This window comes from Sprattus sprattus, assembly GCF_963457725.1.
Source record: "Sprattus sprattus genome assembly, chromosome: 7".
Classification (NCBI taxonomy): Eukaryota; Metazoa; Chordata; class Actinopteri; order Clupeiformes; family Clupeidae; genus Sprattus; species Sprattus sprattus.
Genome location: NC_137926.1, coordinates 35,215,038 through 35,239,262, shown reverse-complemented (window position 1 = coordinate 35,239,262; position 24,225 = coordinate 35,215,038). Strand labels below are relative to the sequence as shown.

Genomic DNA, 24,225 nt, shown 5'->3' with positions numbered 1-24,225 from the left:
CGCCTCTTCTCTGCGCGTAAACGCCAGTAAGTGTTTGGTGTGTGTGAGAGATGACATTGACAGTGATGCGATGTGTTGCATTCCGCCGCCATCACGAGAGGGAAAGAGCGGAATTGTAGCAATCGACGGCAGAATTTGCGCAAATATCACCTTGTCTAGGCCTATTTCTTAGAACGTTGACAAACAAAATAACCAAACCCAACTTATGTATTTGAAATGATTATACTGTTATTGAAACAGTTTAGCCTATAAATGAATAACATCACGACCTTATTCATTGGCTATTTAAAAATAGATAGATTGCATAGATTGAGGGCCTTTATAAAGGCTAAATATAACTAATATAGCTAAAAGGTCTAAAACATTTAGTCTTCAATTTTAAACAACTTGAACCTCGATGGAAAACTTTAAGATATTATTATTGTTGTTGTTATTTTGTTTAATGTATCATTTGTTCAATGTTTAATTTAATATGGTTAATTTTAACATGCCAATTTAACAACACAAATGTAGTAAATAAAAAATATGTAAATGTAAACGTAAATGTTTCTTAAATAGAAAATACGACAAGTAGCCTAGATAATCTTAGTTCATAGTCCACGTTCTGCACAGTTCTAGATATTTTTGCACAGTCCGACTAATCTGCTCCTCATCGTTTCAAAGAAACAACTTTAAACAATTAATGTTGTCACTAGGCTTATTTAATACAATCCTAATTTACATTCAGTAAAATAGCCTTTTGAGAGTCTTGTAATTACATGAAAAAGAATATACAAAAATGGGACAACTATACAAGCCTACATTTTGAAGACTCCGACACAGGAGTGAGAATTCTCCTTTTATAAATGTAAACTATCCTCTTGAATGATTTAACATTTTGTCTGATGACAAAAATCAATTGTCTTTAAATTAAAGCATTTCTTTAAATTGTCTTTAAATTAAAGCATTGCTTTACTTTTGTCATGCTTCCAGACGGTAAAAATTAATTTGACCCGCGATTGTTTTATTTCGTGGAAAGAGAACGTCATATGCTAGTTGTACGAAGTCTGTGTATAAGTCTATAAATGTAAACTTATATATAGGCCTATATATATATATATTAGAAATTATAAATTAATTAATGTTTAAGTTTATAACTAAATAGGCCGAGCCAATTATACCAGCGTACCAAATAATAGTTTTACCTATCGTCAATATTGATTATTGAGGTATGGCTGTAGGCCTGCGTGTACAGAAATATATAGCCTACTCTAAGCCTCTTTAATTTGTACAACAGCCCATTAAAAAAAAAAAAAACTTTAATCAACGGGTTTGTACCCAACGTCTGTGCGCAAGCACAAACCCGCATATAAAGTCGCAATTTGTAGCAGTTATGATCATTGTGCGATTCAGTGTCGAATGCAACGTAGCCTACTTTATAACTACATTGTTACTCTGTGAATTCTAGTCTATAAAACACTCGTCTGTAAATTGTATTTTTAACGGCACACTCTCACTTCATTAATCCAAGCCGAATAAATTGCGCCGTGATTTTAAATGTCTCATTACTGGAATCATCAATGGGCAGGCAAACGAAAGATGTGAAAAGCTCCTGTTAAAGACGCCGGAAAGCATGTGGCTACGCAGACGGACAGATGGACGGTGGGCGGAGGTTGCCTGATGCTCATTTCTCCAGACTCACATATCCTATTGAAATATGAACATTTGACAAACAACACATGTTCAAGTGAATCGCGATTTGTGGAACTTTATAAAACCAATTTTGTGTATGGCCCGGTCCTTATTGAATAGGCTTGCATTTTGGTTGCTAGAGAAGGACACAAATAATGAAAGCCTCAAGAAGAGAAAAGAGATTTGTTCTTAAGTTTAAATGGATGTGACCGACGGAATTCATATTTCTAGGCCCCGACTACTTGATGCCTGTTTGTGGGTGAACAAATTAACATTTTCCCTCAAAGAAACTTCAATCAAAATGGAACAAAAGGGAAGTAATATGTAATATGAATCAGAGATAAGCTTTGCAGCACAGATTCGGTAGAGGTGTTAATCTCAGTTAACCGCGCTCAAATGAGAACCAGTGAGCCCACACGCCATCCTTATGCAAGCAAAGACATGGTTTGCGCTGAGATTTAACTTTGAATGACACATACTGCATATTTGGAAAAAAAAATCTTAACTAATTAATCCAAAAGATTCTGTATTGTATATGTAAATTGGAGGGAAATGTACTTATTTCTTAATTATAACCATAATGAGAATATAAAGTAACAATAGTGACTCAGTAATAGAGGCCTTTCTGTATAAAATGTAACATTTTACCAAGGAAATAGAGCACAAGAGCCTCCACGTCGTATTATTTCTGACTTACACAATGCCACACAACCTGCCTGAGGGCGCTGGTCTTTACTCTTGTCATGTTCCAAATAAAACATAAGGATCCCCTCCCTGCGATGATTCAGTGTTCATTGCCTATATGGTGCATGTCATCACTGTGTAAGGAACCAGAAGGCAACATAGAGTCTAGATTAAAAGCACTTTAATATTAACACTTAAACACACCTGAACTAATACAGGTGGACAATGGACAATAGAAATACACTTTACAAAACCTCCTATGCACTTTACGATCAACTTCACCCACACAGGTTCATTGTGCAGACATCAAAACAGCTGAAACGAACACAAAATTGATTGGCAGTACAGACATATTCTTTAAATCCTTACAGCAGATATATTAAATGCCATCACCACTTGTGCAAGCATACAATAAACAGAATCAATAAGTCAAGAAGTGCACACGCCAGTGCTTGTAGTGTAGCCTACAGACACATGGGATATTTTCTGATAGACATGGTGAAGTTTGAACCATGCACCCAATCATATGCACTGCTACGTTTGTCCAGCATTTTGTCTCTCACTGTCAGTGTAAGAAACTCCACCATGTTGGATGTACACAGCCCATTTCACCAAAGACATAATACATAATACATAAACACAGACACAGGCAGGTAGGCTGTCTGTCGTTGGTCACGGTGTACAGTACAACACAGACACAGACAGGTAGGCTGTCTGTCGTTGGTCACTGACGTTGGTGTACAGTACAACACAGACACAGGCAGGTAGGCTGTCTGTCTTTGGTCACTGACGTTGGTGTACAGTACAACACAGACACAGACAGGTAGGCTGTCTGTCGTTGGTCACGGAGGTGTACAGTACAACCCTGTTTCTTTCCCAGGTCAGGTCAGTGGTTGGTGGGCTCTGGCTCCTGCTCTAGCCCTCGTCCTCATCACTGTCCCTCATAGAGATGCCTTGGAATCCTTCACTGGCAGACACAGACAGCGTGGCCTCCTCCACAGTCAGACGGTTGTAGGTAGTCTCGTAGCTCTTATTGTTCAGTGTGCTGTCCAGGACACCTTGAAGTCTGAAATCCCGGTATGACTTCTGTGAGAAGGAGGGCCCAATTAAAGGAAGAGCACAGACAGATGGATTTCTAAATGGCTCCTAGTACACACGCCTTGTGTTTCAGTGAAGGTCACTCATTCTGAGAGGTGTTCACGGCTCGCTGTTCATTCTGCCCGCGTGATTGATTGCTTGAGTGACACTGTATGGTTGGGTAATGTTGTCAACCATTCATAACAAAGAGTATTTTTTTTAGAAGAAGAGGAGAATGGTAATGAAATATAGTATGTAGTATGTAGTATGTACTACAGATTGACAAAGTCATTTCAGACTTAATGAGGAAATAATGGATTTTGAAAGATAAAATGTTTAAATATTTTACTGAAATGCTTAACAAGATGTGCTTAACAAGAGGTTTATGCTACACGTGTACTGCTGTTCTGCACTTATTACTTTCAAAGAGGTATAGAGGAATATTGTATTGAGAGAGATAGCATTACAATTTAACTGACAGGATTTCAACATAAAGAAATAAAAAGTGGATGAAAATAGTTTAGTACTGAATAGTACTGAATGTGGTTCTCTTCAAGGTTAGTCTTCAATTAAAAGATTAAACTTCATACATCATAAATTATCACATTATTTCTATGCATAATTCAATTAATATAGCTAATTTCATGAATGTTCTGTTGATTGACACAAAGGGTAGCGCTGGGAAACCTAGCTAACAAAAAAATGCTATCAGTTAATCATTTAGCATTTCTCATTAATGTCAACATCATTTCTCATCAAGACTTAACATGAAACACTGAACTCGTGCTTACCTTCACAATCTTGATGAGTGTTTTGAGCTGGTATGCGTGCAGCTGCAGGTCCAGTCTGTCGGTTAGCCAGACGCACACGGCCTTCATGGAGGTGCTGTACCATTGCTGTGAGCACACACAGAGAATGGGTCATCATCTACTGCCATATTGAGGACTGATAAAGGGGTCATAAATCAATCATTTCAATCACAGTATCATTTATTATTGGCTATGCTATAGCATGCATACATATGCTTGGTTCATTGAGACAACAGTTCCACTTTTATACATTACATTTGACCTGGAATTGAAGTGAAGTTCAGCCTGAAATGAAATCCTTTGAAGTGTATAACTCAAGATGGTTGTCAAAGCTTTGATTTTATGTGTTGTAGTTCAATTTATTGATAATGGATATACGTTATATTCTGTCCAAAAGCACATACGCAAATCTCTCTGATGGCACTGATGAAATGTCTGAGGCAAGTGTGTCAGGTGTCTGTTATATATTTGGCCTAACGCACTTTGGTACCTACAGTGCCCTCCACAAATATTGGCACCCTTAGTGAATGTGACCAAAATAGGCTATGAAAAAATGTGTCTGCTGTTCAGCCTCTTGGTCTTTCACTCAAAATATTCACAAAAATCTTACCTTTTCATTGAAGTAAATTCATTGAATGAATTTTAATTTTTTTACATTAAATAAATATTATTCTCCAAAACAGGTGTGCCACAATTATTGGCAACCCTTAATTTAATGTTTTGAGCAGACTCTCTTTGCCAAGATAACAGCTCTGAGTCTTCTCCTATAATGCGTGATGAGGTTGGAGAACACATGGCACGGGATCTGAGACCATTTTATCATACATTAAGGCAACACTTGTAGATTTGGCTTCAGCTCTTCCCACAGATTTTCTATGGGTTTTAGGTCGGGGGACTGTGATGGCCATGGAAAAACCTTTATTCTGCTGTTGGTGAACCATTTTTGTGTTGATTTTGTGTGCTTCGGATCATTGTCCTGCTGGAAGGTCCACGTCGGCCCATATTAAGCTTCGTAGACGGGACTGTTAGGTTTTCATTTAATATCTGCTGGTATTTGATGGAATCCATGATACCATGTATCCTAACAAGATGTTGAGGGCCTCTGGAAGAAAAACAGCCCCACAACATCAAATATCCGCCTCGATACTTCACAGTGGGTGCTCTTCTGTATGGCTATCTTTCTGTCAACGCCAAACCCACCTTTGATGTTTGTTGCGAAAAAGCTTTATTTGGGTCTCATCTGAACATATAACTCTATAATAAAAGTCTGACTTACATTTGGCAAACTGTAGGCACTTTAGTTTGTTGCTGATTGACAGCAGAGGCTTTATTCTGGCAACCCTCCAAAACAACTTGTGGAGATGTAGGTAGCGTCTGGTGGTAGTTTTGGAGACTTTCTGAGCCCAGGACTGCAATTCTCCAGCTGTGATCCTTGGAGATTATTTTGCCACTTCAACCATCCTCCACACGGTGCGTGGGGTCAATTTACAGACAGGTCCTCTTCCAGGCTGATTCCATACATCTCCTGTCGCTTTAATCTTCTTAACTATTGCCTTGATTGTGGAAATGGGTATTTCCAACTGATTAGATATTTTCTTATATCCCTATATCTGGGTTTCAGCACCTTTTTTTTCACAACTTTTTGTCGCACTTCGACACTGTGTTCTTTTGTCTTTCCCATCTTGATGAATGACCAAGGGTATTTGGCCTGTGTCACCTCATATTTATTCATGGTCATGGTTGTCATGGTTGACCACTTAAGAGTTCCTAATCAAACAGGTGAACTTAAAAATTTAAAACATGACTGGTAATATACTTCAGTTAGATTTTAATTATAAGATTCTCTAGGGGTGCCAATAATTGTGGCACCCATGTTTAGGAGAAAAATATTCTATAAATCTTTCAATAATTTTACTTCAATAAAAAGGTATGTGGAGGGCACTGTATACCCTTTCATCTATTTTCATTATACCAGTTGCATATTCCAAACGGTAAGTGATTTCTCTATATTTGCTTCAGGGTCCTGGCTGGCTGCCCACCTTTGTGTGAAATTCATGCAGTTGTGAGGACAGAGTTATTAGCATACTGTTTGCTTCAATGTACAAGTTGTTGAACTGGCTAAGTGTCAATGACGGCAGCATATAATCCTGAAAGTAAGGCAATACAAATATTTGTGGCAACATATGTGGTGTGTTTTTGAAATGATACAGATAAAGTGTATGCTGTTATCATCTGCTGTCCATCCATTCTGCACAGACCAGCAGCACACACCAGGAGTAGAGCCCGATCGTCTGCCTGCTCTATAGGAAGCCTGAAGTGCTTTGCTATTCAAGTGTGAAGTGTCAAATGTACATTTGAGCAGACTGTCAAAGAAAGCGATGGTTTGACAAGAAATGTCTTTAAAAAGCACAGATAGATGGATTTTAACTGATAGTATTCTACATAGAATTTAAGAATGTCCTACCATTTTTAGTTTTCTTTGTTTTTGTGAACTGTTTTCGTTAATTAAAATAGTTCTGTCTAATTTATCCTCAGCCTGGGCAATGCCTTATTATTTGCCTAATCAGAGAGACTGGATATATAGCAAATATAAGCAAAGCATTCTCACCCCCTGCACCCCCTTAAACCCATGGCAATGTGCTATTCGGGATATTAGTACTAGTGCCCTCTATATGTCACTTGCTCGCTTCGCTGAGGCTTTCCTGAAGGGACTAGCAGCTGGACTAGACCACTGGGGTGACATCGTAGTAATGTCTGTAGCACTCAGTGCAGTGGGCGTGTCTGGCGCTGATCCACTGGGGTGACATCGTAGTAATGTCTGTAGCACTCAGTGCAGTGGGAATGTTTGGGGCTGATCCCTGGGCTTACAGCAAGAGGCCAAAGCCTTTGAGAACCAACAGAAAAACAACACAAACTGGAATATCATCACCACTACCAGAGAAAATCAAAACTAGTATCTAATGAATAAATGTAACTGAAAAGCTTATGGACTGACTCGTGCCTACTGTGAAAACCATATCTTAAGACTATTGGTCCCCACATCATTTTATTCAGTGTTTCATCACTCACTGATTTATGTTAGTGTATAGTTTTATTTTTCAGCTTTAAGTACAACGTCAAACAATGTGCTTCTCAAAGACTTACCCAGTGCAATCATTAAAGAGAAAATCTGCATTTCTAATTCAATACAATTCATTTCATATTTAGGGAATTGCTCCACACAGTCCTCCAGCTGTCTGGTCTATGAGTGCACTCAAAAAGACTGTGTTTCTACAGTCCTGGCTCTGTAAATGGGAAAGCAAGCCATATACTACTGCAGCCAATCATCACACTGCTTTAGGAGGACGGATGGGAGATGTGCAATGTGATTGGCTATTGAGCTCAAGCATCAACAACCTTTCGCCAGAATTGTGGACCGTACAGGGCGGTACGTTTTCAGCATATCGTAGCTAAGGCTATGACAGGTGGGACTGGCACATAAACTGTACAATTGAGCTAAAAAAAATCTTCATGATTTCATCACTCCAAGTACCACAGGTGAGTTTAGATATGTGTCCATTCAAACCCTAGTAACAGTTTGCTTTCCAGCCTTATTCAGTCTCACTCCAATCAGACAAACATGTGGACTGTACACAGAGGGCCTGTGTGAGCTGAGCAGTGGAAATGCTTTTTAATTGAGGAAGTAAACTGAGGAGGAAAACAGATGGATTGGCTGTTGGAGCTCCAGTGACAAAGACATGAGTGGGGGTCATTCATTGTTTTTGTACATCACTATTTATCCTCTGACACGCGGGCACTGAGGATATATTCTCCGCTGCGCCTGGGTAATCATTGCCTTAAGCGTCCCCTTGTCAGCGTCACATTAGAGCCTCAGCAGCCAGCGCCTACACACACCTGTGGCCGGGCTGAAGCCCCACTACCCCGCTGAGCAGACCTCATCAGCTTCCTAATCAGCCCCGATCTCCTTTCACCACACATGCAGTCTGCTGTCTGCAAGGGCATGCATTAGCTTTCTCATTTCCTCACACTGCCCCCCATTACATACACACATACACAGACACACACACATAAATGTTCAGGCAAGTATACACACATAAACATACAGACGTGTAGGTAAGCAATAAAGGTTCACAAATGGAACACAGAGACATAATACCAGAGATGCATGCCACAGAAATACCCATTAGCCTTTGAAGACATTTCTACAGAGACAAAGGCTTGCACACAAACACACAACCACACACACACACACACACACACACACAAACACACACACACACACACACACACACACACACACACACACACACACACACACACACACACACACACACACACACACACACACACACACAGACGTGGGTGAGGAAGTATGTGTGGAAACACAGGGAGAGCTCCTTGGGCATGACTGTGTGTGCACATGAAGCATTAGTACTCCGTACCGCTCATCTTGTGGCCCTTACTGAAGGTTCAACAAATCAACGGGAGCACCACAAACACAATATCACTTCAATCTGGACCTCCACTGCAAGATTTCCAGCCCAATCTCCCACAGACAGATGGGGAGACGGCTGATTGTGTGTCAGTGTGTGATTCAGTATGTCTGTGTGGGTGTATGTGTGTGTGCGTGTCTGTTTTGTCTCTCTGAATTGATTTTTGATGTTTGTAATCATGTAATTGTGAATGCATGTGTGTTGTTTGAACGTTGTAAGAGTCTACATGCAAATGTATACCCATATCTATACATGTCAACCAAATCTTGCATTAGAGATGTTCTTATGAGGTGATGAGTGCTCTCAACAAAGCACTTACTTTCCCTCACACAACACTGCACACTCCTCTCCACTCCTCTCCTCTCCTGACCCCTGCTCCCCTTAGCCCCAGTGCTCCGGCAATAAAGACCAGGGCCTCAGGCGAGGGTCTGCAGGAGGAGCACTGAATACTGAGAGGAGGGACAGAGAGCCAGACAAAAAACCCCAGACATGCTGATGTTGTCTTACTTAAACACCTACACAGTTTAAAGTCACCTCAAAAAGTGTCACGAAATGACTAACAGACTCATGGCGTGTCGTATAGGAGTGGAGACTAAAACACTCAAATGTTGCTCCTCTATTGGGAGTGGGAGTGGGAGAAGATGACGCAGGAGCAGTGGAGGCCAGGAGGAAGTGGACTTCTTAAAGAGTCAGCCCTGCTCAGATGTTAAGCACAGGGGAGCCTGAACCGCCTCTCAGCTTCTCCAAGCGCCCTGCGCTACACAATGGCCAATGTTAAAGTAAAACTATGCAACAATTATACTTCAGGATTAGGGTTAGGACACGCAGTTTTATCTAAAAAAAAACAGCTTGAAAAAAATTGGGGCGCTACAATGACTTTTAATATGGAGAATCGCCTCCGTGCCATTGCCATACCAGGGTCCATAGGCATATAACTTCGTTCTGTAGTTTTGCAGGAGGCAGCCCGTCTTGTTTACTGTCTAACTACTACCATTCTTACTACACTGTCTTAGTTAATGGTATCTGTGTTGACTTAATAACAACACATTTGCAGTTAAAGGCTCTTTAAGAGACATTAGAGTGAGCCCATGAGGCCTGTGTAGAAAAGGGAAAGAATGGATTACGTTTCTCTGAGGGGTTAGCCTGAGGGAATACACTTAAACAACAACAAGCACCTAGAACACACACACACACACACACACACACACACACACACACACGCACACACAGTCATTATATTGTATTCTGAACTCCTTTGTTGACAACAAAAATGAAAGGGAGGGATGTGGTTTGTGGCAGTAGCAAAACAGATAAACCAACCACTGTGCTGCATCGACCTAGGCAAGACTGCACAGAGGAAGCAGCATGGTAATCATTAGAAAAGAGCAGTTCACTCTCTTCCAGGATGCAGGCATTTATTCCAGATAGTGTTTCTCTAGCATGCCTGCCTGGGAGAGAAGGAGGAGGAGGAGGAGGAGGAGGAGGAGGAGTAGGAGGAAGAGGAGAGAACCAGCACAGAGCTAGACAGGTACAAATAGACCAAGGAAAGAGGTAGGAAGCCTCCATGGTGAAGAAATGCTACTAGGTTGCTAAATTTAAACAATACTTCTTTCTATATTTTCTTTATGTTGGCATGCTGCATATACAGTGGCTCGCAAAATTATTCAACCTCCCTGAAAGTATTCAGCATTTTCACAATTACAAAAGATAGTTACGGTACACAAAATTTGAACTTTTATTTAACCAGTATATCTCCAAAGCAATATATTTTTTTTGTCTGCTAACCTTAAATAAATAAATGCAAATATGAAATATACTACTTGCATAGGGATTCAAACCCCTGTGCTTAAAATGTACAGATAAAGGCAGATTAAGGAGATGATATTCGCAAATGCTACAGAAGTTCCATTTATTTGACCGTCACTGATTATAATTAGGTACCACCTATGACTGAATATTAAAATCACTTTATCTAAGGCCCCTTTCACATAACAATGTCACTGCCTGTAAAGTCAGATTCACTCAATACAGAACAAATAGGGTGAGGGTGCTAGTGGGCTAACCAAACATGTATAGACGCCAGCTAGCTAGCAAGTTAGCTCCTGTGATTTAAGATAACCATGGCAAAAACCCATCCTTAAACGTGACATTAAACAGATCATATAAGCCCTGGCCTGCAATCAAAATGCTTTTGGACTAATGAACAGAACAGCGGGGGCGCTCCTCTGTTGAGCGACTCGTGATTGAAGGCTTTTTAAAACATTATATAGCGACTTTTTTTCAAGTTTTGTCCAGTTAGACTGGTGCAATACGTTTGTGAAGTATGGATAGTGAGAGTTTTGCATCGATTGATTTAAAACATCAATCCAGGACGGAACTGAGGACAATGAATATTTATTTTATAATACATAAATATATATGATTATTATAATTGTTTTTTTTAAATATTTTTTAAATATTTTTTTTTTTTTACTTTTCAAAATGACTTCTATGACTGCACGTCCCTGGTTCTAACTGTGGGAGAAGTGCGGTGACATCACAGGTGTTGAAATCTCCCATCAGAAACACGGGCTGGTCAGATGCCCTGGAGACGGCATTGTTATAACATTCTAAAATGCGCTCTGCTGCCAGCGCGTTGTCAGGGCCAGGGACATAAACAAGAATACCTGTCATTTTGAAAAGAAAAAAAAAAATATTAAAAAAATATTTTAAAAAAAAAGTATAATAATCATATATATTTATGTATTATAAAATAAAAATTCATATTTCTCTAGTTATCTGTGTAACGAGTGTCATTTCTGCATGATTCCGATCATTTCGAGCATTTTTATTATCAAAATCGCTGAATTTTTGCATTTCCAGTTCCCAGCTGGCGTCTATACATGTTTGGTTAGCCCAGCCAATGAACATGGACGTGCCGTCAAGGGAGGCAGATGCATTGGAGTCTATGAGCAGGGGAGGCAGTGCCTCCCTTAGGATTGCGCAATCACTCCAAACTGGGTTTTACGCATGCGTGCGCAAGCGTAGAACCTTTTGAGTTGAGCTGAAAACGCATTGAAAAATATTGCAAGGGAGGCACGCACTACCACTGCTTCAAGAAGGGAGGCGAGCGAGAGGGCACTTGTTGGGTATATAATCTGACGTTGGACTTCTTCTTCACTTTCTACTTGAGCTTGACAGCGAAAATGGAAGATTGCATTGCTAACCTGAAGCAGTTCTCAAAACTGGACATTCAGTCCAAACAAGAAATGATTGATAATGGGAGACCAATGCTGGAGCTAAAAGGTTTGCTTCAAACGACAGGACAGAAGGTATTGGAGTGTTTCATGTTTCCCAACGGGACTACATATAAATGCGAAACACGGACCTCGCTAAAGGCTGCTGGCGCAGGAAAAATGCCTTGAAGTTGTGAGCAGAATAGGTGCTATTCCTGAGCTAAACTACTGACTGCATTCGCTCAAGAAGAGGAGGGAAATCGTGGGAGAAGACAACGGATTTCCACTGAACTATACGGATTGTCGTGAGTGGATTACATTTGTTTCACCTCTAATTGATGGTTACGAGCTCCAACAAAAGTGCACCAACTTAAAATTATACTGGTCAGTAGAACATTTTGGTATTGTGTGCTATGTCTGCGGTGTTTAACTGTTTGCTTGTGAATATGTTGTGTTAATAAATATGCAATTGTTTTTGTCTAAACTGCGAATTCAAAACTCTGTCCGAGTCATTTAAATTAGCATCCCAAAACCGTAGTTATATTGTCCCTAGACAAAATGAAATGAGCCACATCATTGGTGGGAGGGCTACATACGCTCGCTTGATACTATTAATATCTTATTTGACAGGGTGTAAAAGTTCAATTAGCACACCGGTTGTACATTTAGCTGTAAGCTTGTAAAAGTTAGGTTAACAAGTCAGTTGAGTATTGAGCCGCATAACTTCTTATAATAAAAAAAAAAACGATCGTTTAAAAGTAATAGTATTAGACAATGAAACATAACGTTTTTTCAGTCCTGGTCAGATGACAAATTTTAAACAATATGCATTTTTACATGTATGATGTATACATTTACATTTTTTTTTAAACAACTAGAGATCGGAATGACGTAATCACTTCCGGTTTCTGTGCCTCATCAGCTAGGAACCTCACCGCACGTCACTGGTTAGAACAGTATGTAACAACGCCAACACGGCTGAATAGAACGCTAGATTTATGTTTTGGATACATCCCGGGTGCATATGTATCCAAGCCCTGCCCTGGCCTTGGGTCCTCAGATCATAATGTAATACTACTACTGCCTAAGTACAGACAAAAATTGAAGACCCAAAAAGTACAGGCCCAAACCATCATGGCATGGGAGGTAGACTCCATTCAAAGACTGAAAGGATGGTTTGAGCTTACAGATTGGGAAGAATTCTTCAGGGAATGCAATGGTGACCTTAACCTGTTGTACGATACCATATGCTCTTACGTCACATTCTGTGCTGATAGTGTTATTGCCACCAAACAAATTAAGATCTTTGCAAACAATAATCCATGGATAACCAAAGACCTTAAGAACTGTCTCAATTTAAAAAAGTTTGCATTCATCCAGGGTTACCAGCAGAGAGTTAAAGAGCTGAAAAAGGAGCTAAAGCAGAAGACCAAGCTGGCCAAGCTCAACTACAAAAACAAAAAATGGAGGAGAAGTTCATCAGTGGAGATATAAGGCATGCATGGAGGAGCCTAAACACCATGATGGGCAGGAATAAGAACACTGCTGCAGTACAATGCCCAGACCCTGCTGCCTTTGCTGAAGAACTCAACACCTTCTATGCCAGATTCAACAACACTGACTCTATGGAGGAAATGGTCACTCTCCTATACCCCCCAGAATCTATCTGCATAGAAGAGAAGCGGGTTATATCCATCTTTTCCCATCTCCATTCCTCCAAAGCTCCTGGACCAGATGGGCTGAAGGGCAGAATACTGAAGGAGTGTGCAAGTCAGCTGGGCAGTGTAATGACGAAAATGTTTCAGCTCTTCCTAGATGCCAGTTTTGTTCCCAGGGCGTGGAAGGAGACCACCATCATCCCTGTTCCCAAAAAGCCCCGGGCTAAAGCTCTGAACGACTTCAGACCAGTGGCACTCACCTCTATCCTGTGCAAATGCATGGAGAGAGTTGTTGCAGGAGAGCTCACCACCACCATCGGTGAGAATCTGGATCCACTGCAGTTTGCCTACAAGCCAAAACGAGGTGTGGAGGACGCTACATTACATCTACTGGATACTAGGGATGCAACGGTACAGTGTGGCCACGGTTCGGTTTGTATCACGGTTTTTGGGCCACGGTTACGGTTCGGTTTCGATATATCAATATTATCCTGCTGCTAACACGCATTAGGTTATATTTGTCTTTTCTATTTCAAGTCAACAAGGTGCTTCTACTCACACTTGCAGAGACAATGCAAGATGCAATTAAATGTAAAAAGGGCACATATTAAGTAAAATCACAAAATGTATTTTAAACAAGGAACACTATTCTGGCCTTCTGTCAAAAACAGGCAATATTAAATATAGTAAAGTGCAGTATACTGTAAAGTAATGTGAAATGTAAACATTGACATTATTCAATAAACTCAAACAACAAACATTGTCATTCACACACTTAAACCCTAGAAAATACTTAACTGTTATAAATACACCCTTAAAGAACAACAGAACAAACCTTCTCTCTCCTAGTCACTTCGTACAGTTCTGGAATTATTTTGCTGCTGAAATGCGTGCGGGAGGGGATATTAAAACGAGGATCAATGTCAATGGTCTTTATCATGTGACGGAATCCCGTGCCTAAAACTACTGAATAGGGCTGCATGTCTTTCCCTATGAAGACGTCCATTGAGTTGGTTATTGCCTTGTGTTTTTCGGAATTATAAGCATATTGTTGCTGAAATGCTGCAGCAATGGATGGTTGTGTTTTCGGCGACAAACCGTGCTGCCACTTAAGAGTTACAGCCGGGTGATGACGGGGCAAGTGGCTCAACATGTTGGATGTACCTGTGGAGTAGGCGATCGTAGGAAAGCAATGCCTGCACACCGTGCTTTGCTTGCTGACGATCTTTTTCCCTTTGTCATCATACTCCACACTGAACCCAAAATGTTCCCATACAGCTGATTTGTAAGAGGACGGTGCCTCTTCAAATTTTCTTTTCTCCGTTTCTGGTTGACTCGCCATGATCGTGCTGCAACAGGGAAAGTTTCGTTTCTCCTCACATGAATCTCCAGCGTCTGCATTCAGAGCGCTGATTGGCTCTTGGGAAAGTCAGTACAATTCTGATTGGTTGTTGCATGGTTGTGGAGCGCAGAACTCATCCCCTGCTGGGTCCCAAGCAGTCATGCGTGCATTCATTATAGCCACATATTAAATTAAAAGTTTAATGTCACCCATACCGTAATATCGCGGTTCACCTGGGTCAACCGAACCGAACAGGGCGAACCGAACGGTTCGATAAAATACCGAAAACCGTTGCATCCCTACTGGATACCATCACAAAGCACCTGGACTCCCAGAACTCCTTGGTCAGGATCTTATTCATGGACTTCTCGTCAGCATTTAATACAGTTAACATCAACACACTCCTGCATCGCCTTCAGCAGCTTCAGGTCAACCCAGCACTGACACTTTGGATCAAGGAGTTTTTAAAGGACAGACCCCAGCATGTAAAGGTCCAGGGTGTAACATCGTCCAACATCATCCTTAACACTGGAGTCCCACAGGGTTGTGTCTTGTCTCCCATCTTGTTCTCAATATACACCAATGAGATCACATGCAACATCAGTGGATTCAAGCTATTTAAATATGCAGATAATCTGGCCTTGGTGGCCAAACTGACAGATCAAAGCCCCCTGTCCAAGTACACCCAATACATCACTGAAATGGCCCTGTGGTTCAAAGAAAGCTCACTGCAGTTGAACATCAGCAAAACCAAAGAACTGTGTTGCCATAGGAGGAGGGCATCTAACACCCCACATCCACTTTCCTCACCTTTGACCCTGGAAGGACAAGTAGTTGAACAGGTGGTGAAGTTCAAATACCTTGGCACAAAGATCGACCAACGTCTGTCCTTTAGCCAGCATGCAGATGGGGTTTACAAGAAGGGACAACAACGTATGTATCTCCTGAGGAAACTAGACACCTTCAATGTCAGTAAAGACATTTTGTCAACTGCCTACCAATCTCTGGTGGAATCCATCATCACTTGCAACATTACATCCTGGTACGGCTTCCTCACAAACGCAAGCAAAAGCAGACTTAATAGATTAACTAAGCAAGCAAGCAAGCAAGCTAATAGGAATACACCAGAAAGCGCTGGAGGATCTGTATATCCAGGCAGTGGGAAGGAAGACCAACTCCATCCTCTTAGATCCCTCCCACCCACTCCATCCTTGTTTTGATCTACTTCCTTCTGGCAGAAGATTCAGAATGCCTTTGGCCAGGAAAGCTATCTACAAAAAATCATTCATCCCCATAGCTATACACACACAGAACACTCATTCCTCAAAGAACTCACACAAATAACACACACACACACACACACACACACACACACACACACACACACACACACACACACACACACACACCTCCAAGCCTTCAGTCAAAAGACAATTTTCTAGTATGGCAACATACTAGACAATAAAGCTTTTTGAGTCTTGAATCTTGAATCAGATGCTTCTACACATATAGTATTTTCTCTTGACAATCCTCCTATTTAGTGTCTTAGAGAAGACATTTTCACAAAGCACATTTAGTGCGAAGCAGCTCAAATTATTTCTCTCCTCCATTTCTGGTCAATCTTGTTCATGAGGTGCAATAACAGGCGAAAGGACTGTACCTTTAGTTCAGATATACATGCATACATACTTTTGTAAGTGCACTCTATTGTTTGTGTGTGATGATACACATTTGTAACTATGCACTGGTTCGTGGGTGTGTTGAGACACTTACATCAAAGATTTTCTCTGTGTACACTTCATCATTCACATGGTCCCTCAGAATATCCTGGTTCTGCCGCACAAACGTGATGTATGTGTCTGCTAGATCCATGCCAGGCTTCTGTATGTAAGGAGAGAATGGAGAGTATAAAAGAAATGACTTCAGATGAACTGAAAGGACAAAAACAGTGTTTTGTACAAAGGCTTCTCCACATTTACTTTTTTTCAGACATTTAACCTTAACCCCGTCTGACAGCATACAATATCATTTCACCCTACTCCCTCACAATATCATTTCACCCTATTTACACCCAGTCAGTTACCACCTTCTAACCAGAATGTGTGCATGGAATAAAAAAAATAAATAAAAAAAGGAAAATTATTATTTTAGTTATACGAATTCGTGTAGTATGCAGTCCCTCAACAATAAAAACTATTTACAAAACAATTAGGTATTTAGGCATAGATATTTACTAAGAAAATGTTATGGTCTATATAAACCCAATGCATTAAATGAGATAGTGATAAGCTAAATATATACAAAATCATCATTTATAGGGTACTTTCTATTGGGAAGTAGCTGTCCCCAACCCTGACATCTAAATTTCAATGCCTGTAAATAACACTTTTCAATATTTTTTTTTTCAATTATCTAATTTTAAAGATCTTTATGATTGGGTTTAAACAGAACTTGGAATATTTAGATTTATTGTGGGTTTAATTTTTAAATAAATAAACTATACTCAAAAAATCATGTCCCCAGTTTTCATGTCACTACCGAAAGAGTTTTAGCCACGACCCTGCATTTTTGACCATGCAGTGACACTGCATCCCTGTCCCTCATGGTTGAATGGTAAGTAGCTAAATCCCATAGTTTTTATATAAATGTGTTCCAAAGTCTGGAAATCGACATGTAACCTTAAGAATTGTCACTACCGAAACCCATGTTTTCTTCAATGAAGTAAACCTTTTGGGGTTTCATGCAAAATCTTATGTTTGTATGTGTGTTCACCTCTTCAAAGATTTGTTTGCAAGCCGTGTGCTTGCTAGAATTCTTTATTTATGCTTAAAGTTATCTAGAATTGTCAAAATGAAATGGTAAGTAGTTCAATCCCATAATTTTTAAATATATGTGTTGTGTGGACTAAAGGGCGGCCCAGAGCACCTTTTGGAAGATTTTGGAAGAGAAATGAACATCCATCCAACAGTGCAGTCACTACCGAAACAGTGCAGCACTACCGAAATACTCGATGTTTTGTCAAAAAATTAAGTATATTGAGTAATCAACTAAAATGTTATGATACTGATTGGATTAATGTTTGTTGAATTTCATCAATCAACAACTCCGGAATCAATATGATCAGTATTTTGCATTTTACAAAGAAATATTGCACTTAGATTTTGATGAATTGTATAAATTGAACTTGAACATTTGGTAAAAATTTCATTTTTATGGATCTCATTGTGAAAACCTTCAAGAAATATTTGTAAAAATACTCTTCAGAGAAGGGAAGGAAACACAATCTGAACAGGTCAATAATATTACTTTTTTACTATAGTAAATTCGATTTTTCGGTAGTGACAATTTTTGGAAGAGGAAAAACATTCCAACACATTCTGAAAATACAATATAAAAATTGACTGTTCTTTTACTAGATATGTGTACTTTAGATATGGTACAATAGACATACGGACAAAGTTTTGGGAATAAAACATACAAAAATTCTAAATATTTCCGACCTGACTTTGCACCAATTCGGTAGAATGGCCCATACACAGAAGAAGATGTCAAATTCATTTTGTTAATGATTGGGGACTTGCAACAGCGGCCAAAACTCTCAACCAACAAAGATGCCTTTATGAGTATTTAACTGAGTGGGCACCTTCCTTCGTCAATGTTTGGTTGAATTAGGCCCCAAATCTCAAGATCAAGGACCACTCCTGTCCTTACTCCCAATGGCACAGGGCATCAAGACCCACTCCTGTTACTCACAATGGCACAGGGCATCAAGACCCACTCCTGCCCTTACTCACAATGGCACACGGCATCAAGACCCACTCCTGTTACTCACACTGGCACAGGGCATCGAGACCCACTCCTGTTACTCACAATGGCACAGGGCATCAAGACCCACTCCTGTTACTCACACTGGCACAGGGCATCAAGACCCACTCCTGTTACTCACACTGGCACAGGGCATCAAGACCCCCTCCTGTTACTCACACTGGCACAGGGCATCAAGACCCACTCCTGTTACTCCCAATGGCACACGGCATCAAGACCCACTCCTGTTACTCACACTGGCACAGGGCATCAAGACCCACTCCTGTTACTCCCAATGGCACAGGGCATCAAGACCCACTCCTGTTACTCATTATGGCACAGGGCATCAAACTCTTTCCCTTCAAATAAGAGAGCAACCTCCTTACTACCACACTAAACCTTTCCTTCCGCACTGAGAAAACAGATAGGTCAATATGGCCTATGGTCACAGCATTATTCTCCTTTAGCAAAAAGAATGCAACTTAAGCAGACATACACAAAGATTTGGTTCTTTATACTGACAACTGAAATAAAAGAGACATCTCAAAGGCAGCACCCTACAATTATGATCTTTGTTGAACAAACAATCAATTTTTTTATATTTCAAGCTTTTATGTCTGATTTAAAATTGGAAGAGGAATTTATTGTACAGTATACAACATGGAACTTTCTGCAACATTCTGAAGAGGCGTTTAATAACTTATAGAGTGACATTCTAGCCTCATTTAATAATGTTTAAAAACAAAAAGTTAGTTGCCTTGGCAATCATGAATAGAAACCTCAAAAATATCCTCCAAAGATGTGGCGTGTGTCATAAATACTCTGTACTCTACTGTAGAAATTATAAAGTCTCAGTAGCTTTTCCTAGACTGTGAGTCACTTTGCCAAATTAATACATATAAATGTAACAACCCTTTTGATGTTCACTGAGAGTTTACCTTTAATTCAACTTCTCTTAAATGTGTTGTTACTACTCAAGTGATTCAACCTCTATAAAAAGTGTTGCTACTACTCAAGTGCTAACCTTTATCAGCACTTTAAATGTGGTCAGCCGCTAAGCAACCAATTGAAGTATGCTACCAACGCGGGGACAGTGCATTGTGGGATTTGCAGTATTTGTGGTGCGTTCGTCATACCAGCGGCCGCGGCAGACAAGCTGTGATAGATAAATAGATAGGAAATAGATGGATACTTTATTAATCCTGAGGGAAAATTAGGCAATTTCACGGTTGCATATTCAAATCAATGGAACTTTTTGCAACATTCTGAGGAGCTGGCGGGCCAGATTAAATGGCTTGTCGGGCCTGATCAGGGCCTTGAGTTTGACACATGTGTTTAATGGCATCCTGTTTTTAATCCTTGTATTTAAAACATCATGTTTGGGGATCAAATTCTCACTTGTCACACATTAACACAGAGCCTGTTAGGATTAGCACTGTTTTCTAATAGAAAAGAGGTTACTTCAGAGCTATGCTTTTAAGCGACCTTATGTATCAAGCAACTTTCAAACAAAGCATTTGTCACTATTCACACCAGCTTTCCATTTTACATTTCATTAGGAAAACTCTATACCAATATGAGATGATGATTTGCGTGATCCCAGTTTAAACTTTAAGTGCATGATGTCGTCTCCGTGCTGTCATGGAGATCCCTGGAGCTGCTGTGAGGGGCTGCAGAGCTCTCAGCATGGCAGCTGGGAGGGAGGGATAGAGATGAGGCCCATGTTGCTGTTGCTGTAATTGCTCTGACAATTTTCACACCCTTCTCCCCCCGTAGGAATGCCCCGAGGCTCCCAGGCCTTCGCCTTGCTTCACTCCTCCTCAGGAGCCATGATGGAGGGAGGGAAGAGGGAGGGAGCCAGTGGAAAGGAGGCTCCTCTCCCAGTGTGTGAGAAACTCTTCACGTTTAGTGCAGATTAACACTTTATGGCAATAATTGTGACAGGTGAGCTGTAGTGATGCCTTTGTGCTGGGACAGGTGACGGATGGGCTACTGCAGCACTCTGCCTGGACAACATTTAACTATTGGACACGCAAGACCGCTCTGGAGACAGAACAAACACGTCTCTAATTGTAACAAATATACAGAATCTCTGAATCAATAAGATAGGTGTTGCATGATGTGTGTGCGCTGGAGTGAAGCGACACAGATAGAGACAGGAGAAAGGCAAAGGACACAGTCAAATGGCATGTCTTTTTAGCAAAGACATAGCAAAGAATCATCTCTGCTGAAAAAAAAGAAATAGAACTGCAAGGAGGCAGGCAAGCCAACAACAAAGCCATGCTGTGACCATGCACACGATCCCTGTATGAAATACAATACAATGAAGCTCAAAGTGCTCTGAATAAGACTACATGGAAAAGGTCATGATAAACACCGCGGCAGCACACTGAACATGTTAAACATTAATGTTAGAGAATAAAATGCTAAAAATAGAAAATAAAAAAAATACAAATGAAAAGGTATGATGAGGGGGGTGGGCCATGTTGAATTTCCATTACTCTAAAAATAAACACAGGTGCTAAATCACTGAGAGAATTAAAAGAATTACAACTGTTTCCTATTAAAATTAAACAAACTTAGAAAATATGATCCCTTGTCAAAGAATATGTGTAACATAGACTTTAAGTAGCATTTAAGAATGCTTCTGTCTAAGTATACCAAAGGTCTGTGAGAAATGTGATAATGATTTCAGCTGCTCTGTGACCTTGCATTATCCCAATCTTCCATTAAGACCTCCACACACATTTTTTTGTCTAAGCCCATATCCTTATGTTGTCTTCTCCTGTCTATGTGCCAGTGATGGGAGGAAGGTGGTGAGGACTATGTCTGTCTGTCAGTCAGCAAGAAGGTGATTTATGTGGACTCCATGTCTTACCCTTCCATCATCAAGGTTAAACTGGGTTTGACCCTTTGACTCCTACACATACTGTACAACATACACATGCATGGAGGAATACTAACACACACACACACACACACACACACACACACACACACACACACACACACACACACAACAACACAACCACACAACCACACAACCACACAACCACACACACACACACACACACACACACACACACACAGCCTCGAGGTTGGGCCCTTCAGCTATTTATTTGATGATTGACAGGTGTTGGGAAGAAAGCTGGGCTTTAACTCACTTGAAGAATCAGCAGAGGCCTGTCCTTTCCCTTGCGGAGTGACAGCGGATGAATGTATGTATGAGTGTGTGTGTGTGTGTGTGTGTGTGTGTGTGTGTGTGTGTGTGTGTGTGTGTGTGTGGGTGTGTCGACTCGTGTATCAGTGTGTGTGCGGAACCAGAGGTGTGAGTGAGAGCCCTTCGGCAAACACTCACTGCCAGAAGGGCCTATTAGCTTCTCTCTCTCCCTCGCTCTCTCTCTCTCCCCCTCTCTCTCTACCCCTCCCTGTGACCCTGATAGGGTGGAAATGATGTGACACAGGTGTGTGCAGCTTCACACGGTAGTTCTGCACTTGCACGACATCCTCTCCACTCTGCACCCCCCCCCCCCCCCCACACACACACACACACAACCACAACCACACACCCTCACACACACAGTCAGATGTACAGATTGCGACAAAGCAGGGCTGTGTTGGTGTGTGTGTGTGTGTGTGTATACTTGTGTGTGTTGGTGTGTGTGTGTGTGAGAGAGAGTATATGAATCCAGACTGTGATTGAATGAAGAGTGTTAAGGGGTGGTTAGGGCTACGATAATGACTAGTTAAGCAGAGTAAAGGGGATCAGGTCTGAGCACCAGGAACAAGAGAGAAAGGGGACAGGGAGAGACAAATGCGCTGTAATTACACACTGCAGGCGCACCAGCATCCTGCTCACGCCTTCACACACCTAGCCCAGGTGCAGGTGTGTGTGTGTGCGTGCGTGCGTGTGTGTGTGTGTGTGTGTGTGTGTGTGTGTGTGTGTGTGTGTGTGTGTGTGTAAGAGAGAGTATCTGTGTATGTGTGCGTGCCATCAAAGGTACAATATTTGCTTCTTATAACTCACTTCTTTCACATGTGTATGAAAATAAAGTGTGTTAAAACTGCCAAGTGTTTTGAGGAGTGTGACTGTGTGGGTGAATGTTTCTCAGTGTGTGTCCACATGTATTTCTGTGTTCTGTGTTGGCATGAGTGTTGCATGTTTTGCATGCCAATGTGTGTCTGTGTGTGCGAGAAAAAGAGATCACAAACAGGAAGAAAACCTCGCCAAAAAACCCCCCCAAAAATTCTGAGTGCCTTGAATGGCAGCCGTAACAAAAGAGTGTGTCGGCTTAACCTCTCGTGACAAGAGCTCCAGTGTTAAATGCCACAGGCCCAGTGCTCGGAGCAGCTCGCCCCTCCCTGAAGCCCAGCCCCCTGGCTCTGCTGCTGGCCGCACACAAAAGCAAAAGGTGGAGGTAACTTCTCCATTCAGCACTAGGAGGTGGAGCTGAGCTCACCTCTGGGAAAGCAGAGAGCAGCGGAGTGGGCTTATGCCTCAGGAGCTCCTGGGTAACAGCAGGGCATTCTGGGACAGACTGGTGTCAGATTTCACTCCCATACATTCACATGGCCATTTAGCACAGGATGAGTGGAGCTTCATTTAGTCTCCTCCTCATTTCTCCTCTGTGCAAGTGAGGGATGAAGAGTATGTCTCTCTCTCTGATGAACTGGCTTGAGTGCCACACATTTCAAATGACTTGACAATCTGCACATTTTCTTGGAATGCCACTTTGTCTAGACCTTTCCTTTAGAACACTGCTCTTAGTAGCATACAAACTGACTCAATAGTGACATTTTAAAATGTTAACTTTTGTGAAGTAAAGTGCACAGTGCTGGATGCCTTCAGGCTCTTTGGTACTAGCACTTGTTGTAACTTTCTTGTTACTAGCTGTTTGTTGTAATAACCCACTGCTAGTACCTTGTAGAACTGCTCTACTTTCCTGTCAATTGGGTTCATAATTTGCCCAGTGAAGATGCTTCACCTGAGGTCTCATATGCATCGGCACTAAACACTCATATTTCACCTGTCAACATGTTACACTTACATGAGGCAATACAATGTTATTCCTGTTTTTGTGTTTATGAACAATATTGAATGAACAGGCTACGACTGTATAATGCAGATATAGAAAATGAAAGGGCACACTTACAGGCACATCCACATATTTGGCTGCTGCTTTGACCTTACAAAAAACAGAGATGGATGCAGAGGTTGGTGTCAATGTTTCCAAATTCAATGAAAGAGCAGAGAATGCCCTGAATAGATGGAGGCGAGCTTTTCATGCTTGAGTGGGAAGACTCACAGTGAACGACAGCAGAGAGGAGAAGAGCGTTCCCTCGTCATATCTGGACAGCTTGGAGAGAACCACATCCAGCACGGCAACATACTGCAAAGGGACAGACACAAACATGTGAGAAGGAAGGAGATCTCATCAAAGGGACAGACACAAACACGTGAGAAGGAAGGAG

General features: G+C 41.1%; 1 protein-coding gene across 1 annotated transcript in view; it reads right to left on the bottom strand.

The window, feature by feature from the left end:
• Nucleotides 1-2,820: 2,820 nt before the first annotated feature.
• cadps2 (Ca++-dependent secretion activator 2) overlaps nucleotides 2,821-24,225 on the bottom strand; it is a 109,201-nt gene continuing 87,796 nt past the window's right edge. Inside the window, exons 22-26 of the mRNA XM_080841952.1 lie at nucleotides 24,060-24,143; nucleotides 23,907-23,939; nucleotides 16,723-16,830; nucleotides 4,224-4,328; nucleotides 2,821-3,441 (exon numbers count right to left, since the gene is read on the bottom strand). Of these exons, the coding sequence (XP_080698078.1) occupies nucleotides 3,271-3,441; nucleotides 4,224-4,328; nucleotides 16,723-16,830; nucleotides 23,907-23,939; nucleotides 24,060-24,143 (501 nt within the window). The 3' untranslated portion in view covers nucleotides 2,821-3,270. The remainder of the gene's footprint in view (nucleotides 3,442-4,223; nucleotides 4,329-16,722; nucleotides 16,831-23,906; nucleotides 23,940-24,059; nucleotides 24,144-24,225) is intronic.